The sequence below is a fragment of the Rhinolophus sinicus genome, chromosome 17 (assembly GCF_057876585.1).
Source record: "Rhinolophus sinicus isolate RSI-liver-muscle chromosome 17, RSI-T2T, whole genome shotgun sequence".
NCBI lineage: Eukaryota > Metazoa > Chordata > Mammalia > Chiroptera > Rhinolophidae > Rhinolophus > Rhinolophus sinicus.
In genome coordinates this window covers 127,754,947-127,770,619 of record NC_142517.1, presented here as the reverse complement: position 1 = coordinate 127,770,619, position 15,673 = coordinate 127,754,947, and the positions used below count along the sequence as shown (strand labels likewise).

Sequence of the window (15,673 nt, the reverse complement as noted above, 5' to 3'; positions counted from 1 at the left end):
GCATCTCAGTTACTTAAACACACTGACTAGATAATGATATTCCACTGAAGAATGACTTGTCTCTCGATCTCTCTTAGAACCTGTAGCTAAGTGAGTAGTGTAATTATTCGTATTTATATTTCAAAGCAGCAGTATTGACACCTGATCTTAGAACGCTGCTAGAAGGTAGCAGACAGCTGAGAGTCTAGTAGTCTCCATTCAATCTATATTGTACGCAAGGCTGAAGCCAGAGTGAAACTATGGCAAATGGATCTGATTCCACCCGTAGTCCTCTGCCTCCCGAGATCATATCACTGTACTACCTAAAGGACACATGAGGCAGCTCTCAGTAAGACTGGCAATATCCAACAGACATGTATAATGATCGGAGCCACGATCTGCTTGTAGTTGAAGTGCTAGAAAAGAGGCAGAAGATTCTGCCCTTAATTATCTTTTGGAGATTTTCTGTAAGAATAGATGATGCTTTTCAGCGATAAGTAGCTTTCTTGACCCACTTTCCTCACCACTTTAATACTAAAATACTGTACTCATTTTCCAAACAATCTCACTGGTCTCTGCTAATACAAGAAAAAGAAATGAAAACAGATCATTTGTATAGCAGGCATTCAAAGATCCTAACAACTCTTCATTAGCTATGAACTCTGTCCAGAAAGACCTTCCCATTCTCCACCTTTCCCAAAACTGCATTGTCTGGCTCAAACCCAAGGTACCCTCATCACAAAAGAAGACCCATCTCAATTATCCGCCAATAAAAATTTCCTTTACAATTTTTCCTTTCATTATGCCAGGGTTCAGAAAAACCACTTACTAATAATTAATTGATTTCAAATAATTTATATAATACCTAATTATTTCATGAATGGTAATCTTTTTTAAATTATAATAAAAGGTATTCACGGTAAAGCCTATATGACCTAAATTTTATTTAACAGAAAATAATAAAACATCATAAACCCTAATGACACAAAACAACATTAGCGGACAGGCAAATACAGTAATCATTAACTCCTTTTGACCTACACTGTCCAGTACACTAGCCACTAGCCACATGTGGGCTACTGAGCAACTGAAATGTGACTAGTGTAAATTAAAATGCTTAAAAATTGAAATGAAAACTGAAATTGGAATGGAACAAAAATTGGAATGTTTAAAAATTGAAATGTTTAGAAGACTTTAGTACAAAAAATGTAAATTGCCTCATCAATAATTTTTATATTGATAATATGTTGAAATATTTTATATATAATGGCTTAAATAAAAATATAGTATTGAAATCAACTTTACTTTTCTTTGTTTCTTTTTAACATGGTTAGTAGAAAATTTAAAAATACGTATGTGACCTGTGTTTGAGGCTCACATTATATTTTCATTGAACAGCACTGCTCTAGACCTCATCTGACCTTCTATAGATCTGGACTATATTATTCTGACTTTCTATAGAAATGCCTTTACTAAAGACTAACATAATTCTCTGCTCTTGTAACATATTTAAGGTCTATTTAAAAAAAAGACTATTAAAGGTGGAAGCAACCCAAGTTACATCAACGGATGAATGGATAAACAAAATGTGGTGTATGCATACAAAGGACTATTAGTCATGCTTAAAAAGGAAACTCTGACACATGCTACAAGGATGAACCTTGAAGACATTATGCTAAGTGAAAGAAGTCAGTCACAAAAGGACAAATATTGTATGATTCCACTCATATGAGTTACTTAGAGTAATCAAATTCATAGAGACAGAAAGTAGAATGGTAGCTGTCAGGAGCTGGGGGATGGAGATGGGAGTTATCATTTAATGGGTACAAAGTTTCAGTTTTGTGAGATGAAAAAAGTTCTGGATGGTGGTGATAGTTGCGTAACAATGTGAATGCACTTAATGCCACTGCATTGTACACTTAAAAATGGTTAAAATGATAAATTTTATGGTATATATATTTTACCACAATTTTTTAAAAAGGCTATTATCTGCTCATATCTATCTATAAATCTATAATACAGGATAGTGCCTTAATACATTCTCTGAGTTCTGAGTTAGGAAAAAGTTTGCTTTACCCAATGAAGAGAGATACTTCATATATATATATATATATATATATATATACATATATATATGTGTGTGTGTGTGTGTGTGTGTATACACACACACACACACACACACACATATGCACTAAGCTATGTAACTAAGGAGATTTTCCTTTCTGCCTTCCTGCCAATTTGCCTAGAGTTGAACTGTGTGCTCAACTGAAACAGTTTTCTTCCCTTAAATCGAAGTTCCTGACAGAATCATCTCATTCCGCAGCCAGCTTCCCCAGAGCCACACATTACCCTTTTAATCTGGCTCTTTTCCACTTTTTAAAAACTTTTACCACATAGATTCTTTTATTACACTCAAGTTCCTTTTGAAATTTAGGTAGCATATAATTAATAAATCTTAGTCTTGCCTTGCACTTATTTAAAGCAAGCAAAAAAATCAGAGCTAATAGCATAATCCAAATATGAGCCTTTAAATTAATCTTACTACATTTGTAATGATCATATTACAACTCCCCAACATTTTTTCACTTGTTTGTATTGCTGAATATATTCATCAAGGTATCACTACAATGGAGGATGGAAAAAAATGGGCTAATGTAGTAATATGAGAGGCAAAATTGCGAAATAAAAAAACCTTTATAATCAGGCTAATACTACTGACATGAGCACTGCATTATCAAGGGTTGAAAAATGCTCAGTATGAATTTAAACCTTAAAGGCTCATACTAAATAACCATGAATGAGACTACTTCCAATGACATAAAAGAACACTGAAATTAATTTTTTAACTTATAAACTTCAGTTTTCACTAATTCAGACAACTCTCTAATACTAGCTTAACTGCAAATAACATTTGATTTGCTATCTGATTATTCTTTGTGATATATTAAGTATATATTTCAGTTGCTATACAGAGAAGCTATCAACGATATTACAAGGAATTCTGTAAAATTTTTTTACTATCGACTAAAATATTGACATTTACACGAATTTAATATAAAACTGCAGAAACACTTATTTGAAAAAATAAGTGTATACAGTAAACTTTTATCTGGATATATCACAGTGTATAATAACTCTATTTATTATTCTGACCATGACGAAATGCCAAATTCTGAATATATATGTGTAGTTGTGCCATATAGTATTTATTAAATTCTTTGAGGTATGTATGACAAGCATTAAGTTTGATAGTCTAATTCTTCAATGATGCCAGATAGCAGAATTTAAAGCCATGATTAAGATGATTAAGCGACCTAATACTCTTACACTTCAACATTATTGGTATGAATACTGTCTTAAAATTCAAGTTCCAAATATATAATAAAGAGAAGACCTACCACAAAGCAAAAAAAAAAGCTAATTTTTGCTACTTGAGTTGCAGTAAGTTTCCCCACAGTTTTGAGTAAGAATTCTTGTTCTTTCACAGTAGGATATGACATGCGAGACAACTTAGCTTCCAATGCATGGCTTGACGGAAGCTGTCGAATCTCCATGATATTACTGAACCTTACACGAGACTTTTTGGGAGCTTGAAAGAAAAAGTATAGTACAAATCATTAAACGTTTCCCCTTGCAGCCAACAAAAGTCACAAGTTTTAATTTACTGATACATGCATATTATTTAACCCATCTGTAATCAGTCTTGCACAATCAAAGAAAAACGGAGTTATATCATGACCTGGGGCATCTTTGCTCACTCAAAATAGTTAACAGGAAAAACATTTTCATTTATTAAAATGTTTTAAAGGTTTTAAAATGAGACCAATGTTCCAACAAGATTTCTGCAACTGTATACACAGACAACAACCTGGGTCAGGATTATAGTACGATTATTTTAGCATTTACATAAAAATTTGCTTGGATTTTTCCTCATACTCAATGAGAATTACTTTTCTGGTCAAGTATGCAGAACATTCCTCTATAGATCCATTCCTTATAAGAGAACATGATGCATAAATACTGTGCCTTATGTTGAAGCTGGCATTCTTTCTTCAATTCACAGAATCATCAAAACTCCTATAATTTGCTATCAAGGTTTGTGATGGCATGGTTGAAGAGGACATCATTCATTTTAAGATAGACAGACAGACAGACAAACAGACAGATAGATAAAATCATAGAGACTTCTGGTATTTGGAAACTATTTCCAGTTGAATTAATAAAAACTTCCAGTCAAACTTCTGAAAGACTGTAGTCCAAGCCAACACCACATGGTTCAAAAGAAATGCCTGGCGATCCCCAATCACTAAGTTTGGGGATGGCTTGAATGAAACTAAAATTTCCATCCATTTCTAAGATAAGAAATTCTAAGTTTTCCTTACTTTTTTCAGTATCAATGTTTGTGTTCTCAGGTTTTTCACTTGGAAGATCATGAAATTTCACAGGAACATACAGAGGTTCACTCTGGAATATAACAGAAACAAAAACAAATATAAACAGCAAGTATAATAGCTGACATATTGGCTAAAATTTAAATGGATGCTATGTAGACATAGATGCTACCCAAACACAGCTATTCACCACCATGCTTATATAGCATAATTTTCCCAAAATGCATTTTCAAGACTTAAAAAGACTCAAATGATCCACACGGGTACAATGACAGAAAAGAATAAGTTTAAAGTTTAGAAATGTAACAGTATATCATTGATACATTATCATATTTAACATTTAAATGCCATAAAAACAGACCTCTCTCCCAGCTAAGAGATTATCTCCCATTCTGTTTCATTCATTCTTTTAACAAATACATATTGAGTTCTTACTATGTCAGGTGCTGTTCTAGGTCCTGGGGATATAAGAGTGAATAAGACAAAGTCACTGTCCTCCGTGATCGTGGAGTCCACAGGGGAGGCAGACAATGAACAGATAATTGTGTATATAATAATGTACACATATTTGCCAATTTGTTTCCTCTTGCTACTTAAGATTCAACTAAAACCAAAATTTCCTGAAAACTTTTTATAGAATTAGTAGATAAGAAAAAAATAGCTACCACTTATCAGTTCTTACTATGCATAGGTACCAAGTTCAGAGCAGTTCAACATACATTTCTCATTAGTCCTTGCAGCAACCTTATAAAATGGTATTCTAAAGGAACTTTTCTAGGAGCTGAGATATAAAATAACAGAATCAAAGCCCAGTTTGTATAACCATGCTCTAAAGCTCTATATTTTTAAGTGGTTGTAAATTTCTCAGCTGTTTTTGCAAATATTCTCCACACGATCTATATTAAAGCACAATTCTCCAACTAGGCTGTTTCTTAAATTAACACAAAATGTTTTTGGGTTTTGTTTTTTTTATATATATATCTGTGATTTATCTTTTAACTCCTGGTATAAAACTCTACCAATGAAAAATAGTCAGTAAACGAAGAGACAACAGGATCTGGAAATAGACATAGTCATAACCTCTTTGTTATATTAACTTTTCATTACAGCATTTGGCCTAGAACCATTTGACATATTCATCTTACAGATAATAGCAACAATTAGTAGAGGAGTAGTTAGGTGAGCAGTCTGCCATCTCAGCTCTGCCTTCTACACCGAAGGAGACAACTGATAATCTTGTTGATAATTAAGATCCCAGAGAAAAGAAATGACATTTTCTCTAAGTGTCATAAACTCTTTACAGTGCCAGGTTACCTACCTGCATGTGAATGTAGCTCTATAAGCCAGACAAACAAACAAACAACTGCACTGTCAATAAGGTCAACATGCTAGTGCTTCATAAATTGGTATTAAATTTTAGAGTAACTTTAAATTTTTTCTCAGATAGAATGCCACATCTGAAACTATACGTTAAAAAGAGATGTCTTAATGATGTCTAAAAAGAATAGATTCTTACATACTCTCTCTCCAACTAGATTATAAATGCCTAAAATAAGTGAATATATTAATTATTTTGCTTGCTTATTATCTGTCTCCTTCTCCTTCCCAAACACACACTAGAACATAAGCTATATTTCCAGAGTCTATAACAAGTGCTTAACACATACTAAGTGCTCTTAAAAATCTGTGGACTAAATGAACAATTTGCTTATATATTCTCAGTGTCAAGCAAACACATTTGTTTCTAGGTGATAATAATAAACAATGAAGTGACAAAGATGGTAAGAAACAAAGGACTGTCCTTTACTATTTTCACTCAACTACTTTCCTCTTCCCCTTTCCCCTGTGGTGGCTGAACTGCTTATTTTTAGGCCTCAGGTATCACTAAGAGACCAAACCGAAATTCTCACGGACAGCATACACATATAATATATAAATATAACACATATTCTAATATAGCTGAGTTGTTATCCAAGCTATTTCAGTTCTTCCCACCATGGCCCAACTCCAACTGCTCCATTCCTAACGAGAAAAGCAGCACTTACCAAAGAACTATTCATAGTTGTATCTGTTGTGCAAGCAGCAAAGTAACCTTCAGCATCTGCGAACTACAGATAACAGGACATAAAACTCAATTAAACTCATGTTATAAAGTAGGGCTATTATCAGTCACAGCTCAAAAGATTAGAATCAAAAATCCAGAGTAGACCAATAAGAATATAACTATTAATAATAATAGCAGCTAATGCCCAAGTATTCAACCACACAAGGCAGGCATTATCATCTTCATTTTATTGATGAAGAAATTGAGGATGAGAGATTTCATCTATGTAACCGAGTCAGGATTAAAATTCAAGTTATCTACCTCCAAAACTTATGCCCTTTTCACAACCCTATTGTAACATTTCAGATTAGTAGGGAAAGGAAAGGATGGGTGGATTAGTGAAAAACACAAATGACATCTTAGTATTATCATGATAAGTATTAATCTCAAGAGTTCCCTAAATGGATCTCAGGGACTGAACCAAACTTTAAGAACCACTGTGCTAGTGCCTGTCTCGTACCCACAATTACCTCATCATTATCCCTGCTTCTAGTAGGAAGAGATTGAAAAACTTGCCCAAAGTCACACAATCAGCAAGTGACAGAACAAGCCTCAAATACCAGAGCCCATGCTCTTAAGAATGCTTATAAATTAATATGAAAAACTCAATGTAGAAAAATGAACAAGAAATAGATAACAGACAAAAGAATTCTACTGAGCAACAAATACATGAAAAAGTAACCAAAAACATGCATTTTAACAAGATACTACTGTTCACCTATCAAATTGGCAAATGTTGAGGTTTTGGTAAGGGTTCAATCTCAAATACTGCTAACAGAGATATGAATTAGGTATAACTGTGAAACTAAACTTTTTAAAACTTAATTAGGTATAAGACTAAACTTATTTCTGCTATAGTTTTTTTCAATATATACACATAAATATATAGCTATAGATAATATCAAATATTTATAGTGGTCTTAAAATGGTAAGATTATGGATAGACTATTCTTGTTCTTATTACAATAATTTGTTTTCAAAAAAGAACATTTATCACTATAATTAAAAAATACTTGACATTAAAAAATGTTCTAGTAATACTTAATTACACAAAAAGTTGTTCATGATATACTAGTAAGTACAGAAGCAAATTATAAAATAAGACATAATAGTACAATTTCTTTTTTGTACAAAAATGAAACAAAAATGCACGCATGAAAAAGAATGGCAGGATATATGCTGAAATACTGTCAATGGTCATTCCTTGAATGGTAGAATTTATTTACTTCTTTTTGTTAATCTGCATTTTCTAAACTTTTGACAATGTACATGTATTAATATACACATAACATTCCTACATGTAATACTACAGTGTATATGCATTTCTATAACGTATACGATTACTTTTGAAAAGTAAAATATGTACATGTGTACACACACACACACTTTTCGCAAGTTAAATTTTTGTGCACATATGAGTATATACTTCCAAGCTTTACCTCAAAAACAATTACTGAAAAGCCCTGACAAAAATCCAATGAGTATATTTCTCAAGAATGTACTCATTGGATAAGACAAGAAATAACAATAAGTTAACCCACAAAAAATAGAGAAAGAAAGAAAAACAGTGGTTACCATGGGCTGAGAGAATGGGAGAGGGGAGTTATTGTTTAATAGGTACAGTGTTTCTGTTTGAGATGATGAAAAAGTTCTGGAGATGGATGGTGATGATGGTTGCACAGCAAAGTGAATGTACGTAATGCCACTGAACTGTACATTTAAAAATGGTAAAAATGATAAATTTTTTGTTATATATATTTTACCATAACAAAAAGGGGAAAAGAAAAAACAGGTTGAAATGGTAAATTTGATGTTACGTATATTTTACTCCAATTTTAAAAAGAGAGAAAGGGAGAATGAAAAAAGATTGTCAGACAGTCATTCTCAAAAATTCAGTTTCTACTTCTACGAATCAGCATGTTATGTTACATCACTGAAAGAATATAATTTGACTGACTAGCCAAACACCTGAAACATGCCCTGAAATATGCTATTTTCATTTTAATATATAAAACCTCAAACTCGTTTGCTTCTACAATCAACTTTACAACCAATTAGATGATACGCATCCAGTCTGCAAATGGTCAGCTCCCCGGTAGTCGTCTTCTTCCTTACTCTCATCATCTTCTCCACATTAATTGATTTTGGCTAGTTCAAAAATGTTTAACATCTCAGAGGATGTCATGAGGTAAGGTAGAGAAAGTGTACCTTTGATTTCTCATAAGATAATTATGATACCAAATTGATTAGAAGAATAAATTTTAATTTTGGACAAAAGTAGGTTTTTCTTATAGCATGCTATCTTTACTCACTTAATTGAACAATTCAAAATTGGACTATTCTTCAAGAAACTAATACATCTTTAAAGTTTGAAAAAAGATAACCCCTCTCCAACAAACACTTAAAATTTAAACTTACAAAAGCAGCATGCTTTCCTCGAAATCCTCTTGTACACTGTTGTCTCCATGGCTTCCAAATAATAAAGCCCAAAAGGTACAGAACAAACATAGATGTTTTTGCAAAGGTGCTGAAGAATGGTTTATTGTACTGAGTAAAAACATACTGTAAAGGAAAAAGTTAAACTATGAGATGACTTTAAACCTTATTACTTTTCTCTGATAAAACAAGGCCATGACATGATTTTTAACTCTAGAAGTTCATTTGGAAGGGAAAGATCAAAAGGGATGATAGAAATATTTTAGATTCATTTCTGAATATTGTATTTGCCTTGCATAAAAAGGGTAATACACCCAAACAAAGTAGGAACAATTTGCAAAAAAAGTTTTGCTCAACATTCATAGAAAACCTATTGTACAACAGTATTTATGCTAGGGGCTAAGGAAAAATGAGACAGGTTTCCTGAGAAGAGATATATATGAAGAGTAGGTTTTTGAAGGTTATGAACTTTCCTAGGAGCAGCTATTCTTGAGCTGTCTGAAAAAGTGAGTAATAGCCCAAGCAGAGTAAAAAACAATGAAACAGAATGGTATATGCATTCAGAAAACTGCATGCAATTAATGTTATTAGGAAGTTATACAAAAACCCGTAATCTTCGTTTAAATTGGAAATACCAGTATGAACTCATGTTTTTCTTTTCTAAAAAAGAATTTCGTAGTTATGTGCAATGAAACGCCTAGAAAAAATTGGCAACCCTCGAAGAATGAACACCTCTAGAATCCAGATAGTGATCTGAACTATTTTGCACTAAAAGACAACATGGGTTGTTGAAGAAATGTCTATGTTCAAGTATGGGGCAGAAAATGTACCAGCTGAGCCTGCGGTACCTTTTGCCAGAAAGCAAATAGGATATTAAAGATTAATGGGGTCATATTAAAAGGACAGTAGAGCTAATTTGAAGGGGCTCCCAGTGGTCAAAGATAGGACAGGGTAAGCATCCAAATGAAAAACTACAATTGTTTGATATGTCAAATATACAAAAATCCATGAAAGTACAATGCAACTCAAAAAACCCTCAATTGTTGCTACTGGAAGTTTCTAGGCAACGTTACTCTAAAACGAATAAAGGAAAAGAATCAAGATTAATCCAATCTTTCCTATATGAACCATGTTTCAGGATAACCAAACAGTAGTTGTGGAAAAATTCTCCTTCAAAAATTTCTCCTAATAAACGCAGAAGGAATGAGCCCTAGAAAAGTCACCACTTTCTAAGCCCTAATGAAATACTCTATCTGGGCAATAAACATAAAGATATTCAACTTTTACCTAAAGGTTGATAAGGAACTGTATGGTGCCCAAATTGGCATCACCCAAAGTAACTGCAGGCATTAAGTGCCTCACGCTGTAATGTGAAAGGAAGTACCCCATACCACCAATGTATTTTTTCATAAAAACTCAAACTGAATCAAGAAGACTTTACACCTAAATACCATTTTATAGGAAATAAAAGGGAAAGAGGAGCACATTAAATGACATGCCAAGGAAGCAATCAGCTAAATCCAGAATGTGTGTGTTATGGACTAAATGTCTGGGTCCCCCCAAAATTCGTATGTTAAAATCCTAAGCCCTAATGTGGTGGTATTAGGAGGTGGGGCTTGTGGGAGGTGACTAGGTCATGAGTGGAGCCCTCATGAATGGGATTAGTGCCATATTAAAGAGACCCCAGACAGCTCCCCCACCCCTCCTGCCTGTGAGGACACAGGAGACTGCCATCTAAGAACTAGGAAGCAGCTCTACACCAGATAGCGAAATTGCCAGCACCTTGATTATACTTTCTAGCTTCCAGAACTGTGAGAAATAAATGTTTGTTGCTTGAGCCACCCAGACTATGGTAACTCTGTTACAGCACTCCAAAAGGACTAAGTGTGAATTATCCTACAGGAAAAATGATCCAGATTTTCCAACAAATCAATGACATGATAATAAATGAAGCGGGGGAAGGGAGTAAACAGTTAAGGAATAAAAGTGACAAGTTATAACAAATGCAATGTGGGATTTTTGTTTGGATCTTAAACTAAAAAGATATCCTTGACACAACTAGAGAAATTTAAGTATGGACTGGGTATCTGATAATTTTAAGGAATTATAATTAATTTTGTTAGATATTATATTTTATGGTGATTGTATTTTAAAAAATTAAAAGACTGTTTCAGTTTGAGATGAATATGAAAGAATTTTTAGGTGAAATTACAAATAGCTGAAATTTGCTTTAAAATACTGCAGGAAAAAATGTTTAGCTATGTTATACACCTGAAACTAATATAATATTGTATGTCAACTGTAATTGAAAAATAAAAATTTATTCAAAAAATGTTTGGGAAGGAGTTAATAAGATTGAGAAAACTTGATAATTGTTAAAGGTAAGTGATGTGCACATGAAAATTCATTATACTCCCTTATTCATTATATTCTCTCAACTTCATATATGTTAGAAATTTTCCATAATAAAAAGATTGATTTTCTTTTTGAAATATAAAATTTACCCAAAAAGTTTGATAAGCACACTTGACTGAAGAATTAGACACCTTACATATGCTCTTGAATAATGAAATTGTAAAATATTCTCATACTAACAGATTTTACTTTTTCAAAAATAGGGTTTTGTTTATTTATTGCTTAGATATGGATTGCTAAATTATAATTTAATCAGGTGTGCTTTTGTACTACATTTTATTTCATGATAGATAAAAGCCAAACTATTTAAAACTAAAATAAAATTTTAAAGATAGGCTTAGTTCTCTATCAACATTAAAGAGATTTCTTTGTATTTAAACTACAGAATGTTAATCTAAAAGTGATTAAAGAGTGAAAGGTTATAGAAAAGTTAAAAAAATAAATCGCCTGTTGTGTTCCAGAGACTAATTTGAAAAAGGCTAAAAATTTATTTATTCATTGGATATGTCAAGTGTCAACTATTTACTTAGCTATGACATGAGATGACCAGCAGTATCAAACTGCTTTTTTTGACATTCAAGGTCATTTATAAATGCTAGTTTCCTTTTGTGTATTAGCCTTATGATTGCAACATTTAAGTTGAAATGCAGTAATTTCTGAAAATAAAATTGCTTGTCTTTTTGTAGCGATCATTAACCAAACAGAATAAAGTAACTATACAAATAGAAACAAAAACTAGCTTGTGAACTCAAAGTACCACATTACTAAATAGGTCATCAATAAAGACAAAATAAAATTTAACTAAGAGCACTGTACTTCACAGTGTTTGAATTAGCAAACAAATATAAATGTGTATGCACCCATGCATGTGCAAAATAGTGTGCAATACATGAAAACTCTGATCACTTTCACTCATTTATCCAAAGGCATTCTTATTTTCTACTAAATAGTGACAAATAGTTGTGGATCTTAGATGGATGTTCCCCTAGAAAATAGTATTTATCGTGAAAGAAATGAATTTAGGAAAAAAGATTAAACAGAAACACCTTCAAATAATAAGAAAATATGTATATATCTCACTTTCTAAATAACCATCCCTAAATGATCCAAGACAACTATGAAAAAACAAACAGTATCCTTTCAGTTTCAACTTGAATTTACACTAATTCAATATCAAAGAAAACATAAATAACTCAACAATATTCAAAACACTGCTTTAAGTAAGCATGAGAGATAGTAATGATTAGAGATACTATAGATTAACAAGAATATTATTATAATAATGCAACATCATTCTAAGACAAGAATTACATACCGAAGTAAGTTCTGAGGATGCGACCCATATCACATCAACAAGTAGGAGAATAACAATCCCAAGAGCCATTCGTTTGCGCTGAGTGAAACCACTGCTCTGGGAATTCATTCGGTTCATGATAAATACACACACCATTTGCAGTCTGTGTTTCAGAAAATACACAGAGGATTTTAAAAAACACAACCATATACAAATGCGAAAATTAGTATTCACAGAAACATCTGATATTTGTTAGCTAATCTTCAGTTTGAAAATCACAAAGTAAATAAAAGGTGCGGAATTTACCTTATTTTAAAGGCTTTTCTGAGATCTTCAAGAGCAATGCCTGAAAACTTGGCGGATCTGAGTCTAAACGGAGGTGAAGAACTCAGCGCATCTAAACGGAGGTGAAGAACTTTAAATAAGATTCATCACATCCTTTTTTCTACTCATCTTTAAGATGAACGCAAATGAAAGGAAAATATCAGAGTATTAAATATAATTGACACTATTCTCTAGACTTCAAATTATACTCAGAAAAGTACATGGTGGGGAGGGGAAGCAATATTCAACAAACTGCATATTTAAGAACAGCTCACTACTGGAAAAGAGCTTCTCCGAGTTTCATAAATACGGAACTCCGTTCGCCGCTCACGTCTCTCTCCACAGGAATCCACGCTAGGGGACGTCTAGCCACGCGCCTGTTTCTAGTGTCTTTTCTGTCTAGTATCTCCTTGAGTGGAGTTCGGTTATTTGATTTGTTGTGAGTCTTGGGGGCGCGCTTCCGATCACTCACGTGTTAAAGGGAAAGGGCACTACACCCTCCTCCATCCAGCCGCCACTATAACCTAGACATTTTAGATCGATACAGCAATTCACGAGAGTGGTGTGGAAACAGCTGTTAAGGGGAATCCTTCCCCCCTTTTGGAGGAAAACAAAGTTAAGCCAGTGACGCCTCCCCAGGGCGTGAGTTGCAGCCCTGAAGCGGCGGGGCACCGGGAGCTTCCCCGACTGCCAGGCTCGCACGCCCCTGTCAGCCTCCCCCTCACTCCGTCCCTACAGACCGTTACCACTTCGGTCAAGCCACTTCGGCTGCCACCAAGGGCTGGTGGTGGGACTGTTCTTGGGCGCTCGGTCCCGGTTTTGGCTCCGGGTCATTTCGGTCCCCCTTCCCCCCGCCTGCCTACCTGGCCTTCCTGCCCCGCGATGGCGTCGTGGCGGCACCATGAGCGGGCCCGGCCCGGCCCTGCCGCCACCCAGCGCCACGGCCGCGGCCTGGGACTCACAGAGCTGTCACGGCGCCTGACATCGCGCTGCTCTGGAGGTCCAGCCCCTGAAGCCGCGGTGCCCCTCCGGGCGAGGCTGCCGAAGCCAGCCGGCCCCACTCGGCCCGGGAGGGCGGGGAGCGGGCGAGCGGAAGGGACCGCGTAGGCAGTGATGGCCGCGGAGGCCCGGAGCTGGACCCTGGCCCCGGCCCCGCCCCCGGCCGGCCAGCCAGCCCCGCGGTCCCGCCCCCCGGCCCGACGGCGACGGCGCAAGGGTTACGTCACGGCAGCGCGACCCCGGGGCGCGCGGGGTGTGTCTCCTGGATGACTCGGTGGCTCCGAGAAGGGTAGTGCCCGGCGCAGGGCGCAGAGCATGGAGGTACCGCGGTGACGCCGGGGAAGAGCGGAGCCAGGAAGACGTGGAAGGAGAAAGAGGGAAGTGGACGTGGGTGGGTGGGCGGAGCGAAGGACGAGGGAAGGAGCAGATCCTCCAGATGACCCCGCACTAGAACAAGAGCTAGCAACTCCCATTACTTACAAAGTTCGGCCACGAAACTGGATATCCCTTTCTCGAGGAGAGGTCCTAAAAGCCAAGTGGCTTGGGAGAACTTTTGTATGTAAATCAGATCCCAGCTGTTGGAGTTGGAAGCTGTGCTCCTAAGGCAAGCTACTTCACCTCCCTGGCCCTCAGTTTCCTTATCTGAGAAGTGGGCATAATGTACCTGCCTCATCTATTTTTTTGTGTTTATGCCAGGAGTACATGAGTAGAAATGTGAAGGGGTTTGATAATTCATGGCACATAGCAACAACTCCACAAATGTTAGTAATTATTGAACAATAGATCTTTCTTAACCATCTTTTGAATATCCCATAAGAAAAAGAATGCCAGCATTCAGATTTGTATTTAGAAAACAAAAACGAGACAAAAAGATTCTGTAACTTTACTGGGTTTATCTACCACCAGTGCATTTGTAACATCTTTATCAGATGGTGCGAAGAAATTAAATTTTCTTACATTTGTAGTCACAGTGTAGTTCATTTCTTATCTTTTAAATCTGTTTTACTGAAATTTAATACACATTCAAATGACAAAAACAATGCCGATGGACTTTTGTGTGTGTTTGTCCAGTCAGTTTCCAATAAAGTGTCAGCATGAAACACTCTAATAAATCATTAAGAAACTTATTATACAGGGTAGAAAATTCTTATTCATTTATTTGAAATTACTACTTGGGAAAATTTGGTTGCAGTCATTAATCAAATTATTCCACCACCTGCTTTATTCTTTTCTTTCTTTCATTTACTTTCTTTAGGTGTCAGGCTCATAATATGCTTATTTTTTTATTTTTATTTTTTGCTACACTTATGGTATATAGGCTGAAAAAATAATAGCATTATGAATAACTCCCAGCCTCTAACAGGAACACTGGGTTCTAATTCTTAATCTGACCACAATTTGTTGTGTAATCTTGAGGATTATTATTCTCTCTACTATGTACAATTCCCCATCTGTGAATATGTTGATACTGTCGTCTGTTTCTCAATTAAATAATGCAAGTGATAGTACTTTGTAAATGAATGTAAATATAAATTACCATTATTACCACCAATTGCCTAAGCATCTACTCAAGGACAATGCTGTGACATTCTTGTAATGGATAAGGTAATGCTAGACAGACTGTCTTCAAGTAGTGTCTAATAGGTCTATTTTCCATTAACACTTTTTCCCAGCATTCTGAGGGAAATTCCACTGGACTACTCTGTGATAATAGACCTTAGTGTGGTTTCT

At 35.3% G+C, this 15,673-nt stretch overlaps 1 protein-coding gene across 2 annotated transcripts in view; it reads right to left on the bottom strand.

The window, feature by feature from the left end:
- SLC35F5 (solute carrier family 35 member F5) overlaps positions 1-14,072 on the bottom strand; it is a 43,205-nt gene extending 29,133 nt beyond the window's left edge. The window contains exons 1-7 of one of the 2 annotated variants that reach the window (XM_019731128.3): positions 13,807-14,072; positions 12,926-13,016; positions 12,641-12,782; positions 8,893-9,036; positions 6,416-6,478; positions 4,362-4,443; positions 3,378-3,568 (exon numbers count right to left, since the gene is read on the bottom strand). In XM_019731128.3, coding sequence (XP_019586687.2) covers positions 3,378-3,568; positions 4,362-4,443; positions 6,416-6,478; positions 8,893-9,036; positions 12,641-12,782; positions 12,926-13,016; positions 13,807-13,846 — 753 coding nt within the window. In that variant the 5' untranslated portion in view covers positions 13,847-14,072. Of the gene's footprint in view, positions 1-3,377; positions 3,569-4,361; positions 4,444-6,415; positions 6,479-8,892; positions 9,037-12,640; positions 12,783-12,925; positions 13,073-13,806 lie in introns of both variants that reach the window. The other variant, XM_074335450.2, reaches the window with a different exon arrangement.
- Between the last annotated feature and the right edge of the window lie 1,601 nt (positions 14,073-15,673).